Source organism: Cupressus sempervirens, chromosome 10 (assembly GCF_028749045.1).
Source record: "Cupressus sempervirens isolate cs-2001-9-10 chromosome 10, ASM2874904v1, whole genome shotgun sequence".
Classification (NCBI taxonomy): Eukaryota; Viridiplantae; Streptophyta; class Pinopsida; order Cupressales; family Cupressaceae; genus Cupressus; species Cupressus sempervirens.
Genome location: NC_143127.1, coordinates 210,952,098 through 210,960,848, shown reverse-complemented (window position 1 = coordinate 210,960,848; position 8,751 = coordinate 210,952,098). Strand labels below are relative to the sequence as shown.

General features: G+C 35.1%; 1 protein-coding gene across 2 annotated transcripts in view; it reads left to right on the top strand.

The window, feature by feature from the left end:
- PUR7 (purin 7) overlaps positions 1–8,751 on the top strand; it is a 201,257-nt gene that overhangs the window by 100,762 nt on the left and 91,744 nt on the right. For both annotated transcript variants that reach the window (XM_089804169.1, XM_089804168.1), the window contains exon 6: positions 1,922–2,002. In XM_089804169.1, the coding sequence (XP_089660295.1) occupies positions 1,922–2,002 (81 nt within the window). The remainder of the gene's footprint in view (positions 1–1,921; positions 2,003–8,751) is intronic.

Sequence of the window (8,751 nt, the reverse complement as noted above, 5' to 3'; positions counted from 1 at the left end):
TACTATCTTACTGAGCTCAATCGGGATTGACATCGATCATCTTCCGCCATACTAGTTCTCCTCGGACGCCCCCATCCATCTCCTCCCCTCACGACAGGAGTTGAATGGACACGTCAGGCTCGACATTTATAGGTAGTTCATCTCCACGACTAGGATCAGCCCTCCTGGTGGTTTACGCCCTCGGATGGCTTTATACTGGGAGCACTTTCTAGAGACCCACGATGGTATTATTGTTAGTCCCTCGTACTTGAGTCGATGCTGAAGCTGTGCCGTCCGCATCGCCTTGGGGTCTTTTAGAGTTGGATCCCACCGACTTTGTTGCCAGATTGATCACCACTTGTCTAGAGAGGAACGAGTGTGCCGCCTTTGCACCATATCTAAGACAGAGATTGAGACCCACTTTATTTTCAGGTGCCCCATCTACTATGAGATCAGAGGCAGGTTCCATTGCCTATTCAGATATTGCAGATCCCTCTTGGCCTTTTTCAGTTACTCTGACCAATGGTGTTTAGCTTTCTACTTCCAGGAGACCTCCTAGCTAAAAGACCACACTTTACAGTTCTTGTTTCCTTAGAGCTAGACCTCGGATCAGCTCATCATTGACTTCTTTTCATCCATGCCCACATCCAGGGGCATGAAACGACCGCATACACCCATCTCCGCACACATCAGATTGGTCAGACCCTGGCGTGGGTTTGTCAGACAACACCACCCTATCCCTACCGCTACACATAGACAAAGATGGAGTCGAGCCCTGACCCTTACTCGTCCTATGCCTTATCCATTTGTGCAAGATTTCTTTGTACCGAGAAAGGATTGATGATCCTTCTCTCTCTCTCTCTCTCTCTCTCTTCTTGTTGTTACCCTTTATCTCTCTTTTCTGTTTAGTGCTTTTTCCTTGGACGCCGTTTGGCGCTCCTGTTGGTTTATTCTTCTCTGCACTGTTGTATCTTTCATTCTCTTAGACCCTTGTTGATCTCTTGTTGGACATTAATATCATTATCTTATCTTATCTATCTCACGAACTTTACTTTCAATGTTACACTAAAATTGGGGTACGTTGGGATGCCGGTATGAGTTTCTAGGACAAGGGGAAAATGGACCTCATTTTCGGGACAGTGGGGGGACGACGGCAAGGGGAGAACGGGGCAAGGAGGGGTGTTGCATAGTATATATATATATAGAACTTGAAATGGTTGTTATGAAATGAAGTTTCAGTAAAACATACCAAATTAAAATACTTGAACATGGCAAAATTGCAACATGAACTAGAATCATTGAACATTCAACATAGTAACATATTACATACCCAATAATAACAATAAAAATTCAAAGTTCAAGTAGAAATCCAAGTACCCATTCTAGCGGCAGCATGGTTGTGGAATGGCGGAGGTGGGGGTACTTGGGTACGCAAGTACTCGGCCATTGTGGGGACGTCTCGGGGATGGGTACTTTGAGGTTTGGGAGGGGGGTTCGAGTTCCTGTGTTACACTAACTTACTTTGCAAAAATAAAAGGTTGTTACTAAATGTATTACAAATGTTAAAGTTATCTTATGTCTTTTCTTGAATTTCTTTAAGCGCATACTTCACTATTTTGATTTTGATATTTGATATTGTTTTTTTTTTGGGTTTTTGTAGTTTGGTATGCTTAATAATTTTTTGTACTATTCCAGTGTTAGAAAAAAGAATGATATAAGAATGATAGTGGTTACTATTTTATTCTGATTATGAATTCTGAATGCATTGTATCTCTACTCAGCATGTTACATTTTATTTGATTTCGTTCAATCAAGCTGATAGAGCTTTTTTGCAAACACGCCTTTGGAGATTTGAACCTTGCACAATTTTCTTGTATGGCTTAAGTAAAGCTTGGCTATCATCCTGTCAAATCATTTATCTTTTCTTTTTCTCGTGTTTCAGATAGTTGATCAAGGGCTAATGACAAGAGACGAACTGGATGAAGTATGTGGGAAGGCCTTGGCACTCTTTGAACATGGGCAGGTAGGTAGTATGTTTAAATATTTGTTATTTCTTGGATGAAGTTTATGTCATTTTTGGAACATGAATGGGTTGGTCTCATTTATACATCTCCCATGGTATTGTGTAAATATAATTTAATAACAAATGAAACTCCATTTTGTGGTTTAACATGTTCACGTTTTCTTTTCTTAACCATTTTTTTCAATTATGGAAATTACATTGGAATTCTGGAGAGCAGAAATTAAATATGGCCCTTTTATGCCTAGAGACAATAAACATCACACAGATCTAAATCCCCATTGTAGAAATTAAATATATTTGACTAGTATACTATTCTTCTGGAAAATATGAAGAAACCTTTTAGAAAATTGAATAAAACTGTTCTAAGTTTCCTTCATTTAACCTTCCAACTTTTCTCCTCCATTTATGTAAAACCAATTCTGCCCACCAATGAAGTAGTCCAAATAAAATCCAGAAATGTGGTCACTCATCCCTTATTTTATAGCTTTTTGGTCATTTGGAGGTTTCTTTTTTTTTCCTTTCTGATTAAATGTCTTTTCAATTTATCTACAAGTATGAAATTCCCACTAGAACTGGATCCTATGTGGGCCTGTGTTCCAACAAAGTGGCACTTTTCGAATGCTGACAGACAGGCCTGATGTAACAACTCACAGACGGATCTGATATTGCAACATCAATAAAAATCCTTGCATTAATTCACCATGTTCATAACATTGTAATATAGTGCTATACTATTACATAGTATGATAGTTGTAATACATATTGGAATAGTTATGTTAATAATAAAATAAACATAATTTAGTTGGGTAGTTAGTTGATTGGTTTTGAAAGATCCCCTCCAAGATCTGATCAAAGTTATTCTGATAATTTTAATTGTGTTTTTCTGCAATATTCTGACTGTTTTAGGGTTTTGCTGATATTTTTGATAAGAAAGGAGTACGAACTAAAAATGCAATTACAGATTGAAAGGTACAGCTAAAACAATAATTTACTAATTTTTTATTGACTTCAAAGCTCAAGAACATGTACAAATTTTGGCACAGATCTGAGATTTTCTGTGACAGCCTAAAGGACATAGAACAGTATGATTTCTTGCACAGAAGCAGCTCTTCCAATCTGATCTGCTACCGCAGTCTTAATACTACAGTTCTCTGCCTGGTAATAGCTCTTAAACCCTACATCGAGCTAGCTATTGATTGTGAGTGCTGAATGGAATGGTATGGCAGACAGCTTGTGTAATAAATATGGAATATATGCTGCTCAAATAACCTGATTTGTAATCTGCTTCCTTAAAGCCTGCTTCCACAATGACTGATCCACTGATATCACCCAAAGAATGATATCAATGTGCTCAATGATGATTTTTGAGTGAATTCATTTTCCAACAAATGTTGGGTTTTTGTCTAACCTTTCAATCTCAAGGGAGTTTTCATTCCCAGAAGTCTGTCTTGCTGCTGAAACTCTTTCTTAAGACTTCCAAATCGCTGCTGTGAAAATGAATGTTGAATGATAAATGATGCCTCTTCATGTTACTTTATTGACTCCAAACCCTAATGAGTCCTTTTAGGGGTTCCACTTTATTTAATTAAGCATTTTTTTACAAACATATTTCTCCTCATCAAATTTGAAGCCCTAATGACTCCCTTATCAATAATTATTAATAATAATTTGTTTTTAAAACAACTTAATTTAAGCCTCTCTAGGCATCATGTACCATGGTTGTCCTCTTATTGATTCCGTAGTTAAAATAACATAAAGTAACTATATTAGATGTTTATTTTATTAATTTATTTAGAACATTAATGTCATAACTTCAATATTCCGTTTTATTCTTGAAATCATCACCTGAACTTTGAATTGAAAACTGTGTGGTGGTGCTAGTCCAAGGCCGATGTCTAAATATAGTAGGGCCACTCCCAGTCCCCTCCTAAATAATAGTACCACCTCCTAAAATTTAGGAGACTGTCGAATCATCCGAAAAGGCTCTTGATGCTTCTTGGACCATCTCTGAGTCACCTCCTAAAAAATAAAGATCCTTCCGAGAAATTAGGAGACTACGTCAAACTGTCTGGAATGGCTTGTAAAGCTCCATTCTAAGCTTCTTATTATAGGCTAGCGTCAGCTGTAATCTAGACTGCCCAAGGAAGGGACATTACATGTTTGCTCTTTGGAACCATTATTCTCATGCTTATATTTTTGCATCCTCTCAATATGAGACTGCTCACTGTTCTCATAAGTTTGATTTGGTATCAGAGCTATGACAATTCATGTGCCTATAATAACATAAGTTGGTTGGATGAGTAGTTCATTGGTTTACTGTTTGGGACCATTTATTATAATGTGTATATTTTTGCATCTAAATAATATACAGGTCACTCATATGTTGAATTTAGTCAGAACAATTAAGAACCATGTGCCTATGCATATGAAGTTGTGGGTCAAAATTTGTGTTTATTTTGTATTGCTACCTATCCTAGTCTCAACCATAAGATATTTAAATGAAAGGAAACATTATGCAAACAGCAGCGTTAAAAAACTCAGAATCACAGAATATCAATCGTGAAATGAATAATCACCAAACCCAGCATTGTGAGTGATAAAAGTTGCAGATGACAAGAGTGGAAAAGTAAAATTCACGAAATTCTAATATCACAAATATCTGGAGCTACATCGTAATCTTAGAAAAGTGACCATTGTGGAAGCAAAATCATTGCAAAAGCGAGTGGAACATGGGCATACACTGCCCTCTGTTCTCTTTTGACTGCGATTTGTGATATTGGAGGATTTGCATCTCTAGGGCTAAAATAAGGTACAATTTAAAAAAACCCTGTTTACCAAGTGTTTAATTAAAATTAGAAAGTTTGAAGGCAAGAGCCTACAACACAATGGTAACTTGTGAACATCTGGGAGGTCTTCGATTTGAGTCTCCTTGAGCTTAACACGTAAGTATAATTAATTTCAACAAATAATAATAACTAATCTAGGCTTTGGCCCAATACCTATATAAAAAAAAAGATTAAAAAGAATGAAAATTTGAGATATTTATTAAAACTTTTTGTAAAAAAATTATATATTCAAAGAAAACAAATATTTTTTAAATCCTTTTTTTCTTCTAAAGTTCAAATTAAGAACAAATGCAGATAATACAGTCTCAAAAAATCAAAAAATATATTAATTAATTGCATCTAATGCTATCTGCACCTTTTGTTAGGATTTAGAGAGACTGAAGCAATAAACATTCTTGTAATGTGGAATAAAGCACAAAAACAACGATTCACAATAACACACAGATTTAATGTTACTCACTCAATGTGGCTACATCCACAAAGAGACAACTGCCCACTTTCTCCTACTACCCAATAAAGTACAAATTACAATCATTTGGCTTTTGACATCCACAATCACCCATCTACCAAGCATTATTGGTGTTTTACAAAATTTGTTGGGCAACTCTTTTATAGGCAATTTTTGCTCAAGGGCCATTGACCAATGACCTCTTTCGTAGGTTCTGCCCCTCAGACCTCACTAGGGGGATCAACACTTGAAGCCCTGCAGGAGGGTTTTAGATCCCACACACGCTCTCACGTTAATTAAGTTTGGGGGAAAACATGGTTATCATAGTTACCAAAGTGAGCTTGACAACTTGCTTAGTTGTGATGAATTGTTGGTATGAATTCAGTTCTTGGGGTTTACTTACTGAAAACAGTGGCCACTTTGAATTTTGTTGGAGTTGCACTCTGTCCAAACTTGCAATGAGATATCTAAATGAGCCCCTTCAACCACTTTTTATAACTTCCAATCATACTTTTCATAAATTATGCTTAACTTTTAATAAAATAACATTCCTTTTGCAGTTTAGTCACCATTTAAAATGTATTATCTCAATTGGATTTTACTTTATGTTCAACCCAATGGTAATCTTATTGAATAGTTTGTAGAAGTCATATAAAGAGCTATTTGGAATGTTGTCTTCCTTGTATATAAGATTTGGATTCAATGGATTCAAACTTACAAGAAAATGGTAATACCAGACATTGTAACTTTCCTTTGACATTGTTGTCCTGCATTTTGTCACCACAACATGTAGGTAATAGTGCGAAACCTTTTCAACTTAGTTTTACATTTCCCCGAGTTTAGTTCATTATTTAATTGGTGCCAATTGATATAATGGATCCTTTTATTGAAGGCTTTTGTCAAGTTTTTTTCATTTTTCTATTTGTCGAGCCTATGCTTGATTTTTGAGGCCTTCAATGTCATTTTTCTTGTTTTTGAACATGTGTTTGTTGGTTTCTGGTTCTTTGGTTTTGCTCAAGTCATTGCTTTCAGTTTTCCCTTCCATTCGGTATATCTCAGGGCTTAATCGGAGTTGGCAATCAAAAGATATGACCATTTTAGTGCCCAAAAATTGGACCTTTTCGATGCAACTGCATGAATTAAAAATATCATGTTATATTTTTAAGTTTACATTCACTTTTTGAAAAATATAACATAACTCACTTTATGTTATGATTTTAAGTTACTTTATTCTTTTAATTTTTTAGCTGAAGTAACTATAGTGCACTTTATGTTATATTTTTAAGCTGAGCTACTTTTTGATTTTTCACTTAAGTGACTATATTGACTATATAGTTTGATTTAATTTTTGAATTTGAAATCAAATTCTCTAGTAAATAATACTTTTAAAATGATATTTGCATATACTATATTAATTATATTGTAAGTACTGTTTATGATCCATTTGAGTAATATTTATTCAAAAATTAAATTGACATGTGCTTAATTCATCACTTAAGTTGTGCATAACATGTCTATAAGCACATTTTCATTAAAATATGCAATTGTACCCAAAAGATGCAATTTTGAATGAAAATGCTTTGAAAACACTTAAGACATGCAATTACATGTATTTTCAAAACATGCATATGCACCCAAAAGGTGCGTTTTGCCTTGAAGAGCATATTTTCAAAACATGCATAGGCACCCAAAAGGTGCATTTTACTTTGTGAGTGAATTTTCAAAATATGTAATAGCACCCAAAAGGTGCGTTTTTGCTAAGGGAGCCATTTTTGAATTTTTAAAATAGGCATATGCACCCAAAAGGTGCATTTTGTCTCCAAGAGCATGGATTTGCCTTAAAGAAACCCGTTTTTGAGAAATCTCCATGTTTGTGCTTCCTAAGAACACGTTTTTGCCACAGTTGCCGATTCGTGACATGAATCCGATTCGGGCACGGAATTGGATCCGTGGATTCGAGGATTTTTTTTTTCCCAATTATGATTCGTGGAGGATTCGTGCATATATATATATATATATATATATATATATACATACATATATATATACATACATATATATATATATATATATATATATATATATATATATACTAAAAAATAAGAGAAATATACATTATTCTAAAACTAAATCATTTCATAGTATGCATCTATGAATCTAGTATACTTGATCAATGACATTGATAATTAATCTATTTTCATGATTATAAAGAAAATCAACACATTCACATTGAATTACTGGAAGTGAAAGTTTGTAACATTCAAAATATAGATCATTAAACTTAAAGTTTGTAACATGATTTACTCATAAAAGAGTCGAGAGTCAAGACTAAAAGTTTTTGATTTAATCATCAAATGGATTTTCAAGAAAATTCGCATCAGAGGGGTACTGATGAGCTGCAAGTATTGCATCTGTATCAATAGAGGAACCCAAACCACCAGTTGTACTAGTAGAGGGGATTGCTAACTCATAATCCTCCTCCTCATCATCCACATCAATCAAAGTGGATCTAGCAAGATACCGGATGGTCATATCTAAATTAGGAGTCTCGGGTGCTACATCCCAAAGCTTTTCAGGCCCTTCTTGTACTTAGGATCCTTCGTGACAACAATTGCAAATTGTTTTGACAGAACACAAGGTCTTTTGATTTTTTTGGAGCCAACCGGTTGCGTTTGACTAAGTGGATAAAGGAGTAAGTACTCCAATTCCGCTCAGTTGTAGAAAAGCTAGCAACCTAAAGAGAAATTAAAAATTATCAATACAACAATCAAGATAAATAAATTAAATAATAAATTCAAGGAATTGAGAGTGTTAACCTTAAGCTTAATTTTACAAACTTACTTGGAATAGGACCTTTATGGCAAGAGGTTGGAGGTACATGAAGGCTTGCCCATGAAGGTACCACCATTTGATGGCACCCATCCTGCTTCGGTTTGCTATGGCAATAGGGAGGAAATCCTCACCTGAGTTGAAGGCAACAAATTCACTCCTCACAATTGCCCCAATCTCTGGATCTTGGAATATCTTAGCTAGTGCCTTCTTATACCTATTTGCAACCTCTGCATCTCTAAATGTTAGCACTCTACCTGGAAGGTGAAGTACCTCTGCACTATAGTACCTGGGGATAACAAAAGACAATTGAACACTATCAAATATCAATAACACAAACATTGGATAAAATAAGCACAAACATTTGATAAGAACTACAGTACCTCGGGGATAGCGCATATGCAAGGAGGTGCAAAGGTGTGGTCATCTTGTTCCATTGATGATGAACAATTTTTTCCACCTTGTAAAGGGTGTTCTTAGGATCATTCTCCCTCTTTCGTATGACCTAGGATATGAAATATGAATAATAATTATAATTAGTGAATATGTCAATTTAAACTTTAGAATTTAGATATCTCTCAAATAAAAAATGCAAATTGTTGTAAACGAGCGTAAAACTTACCATT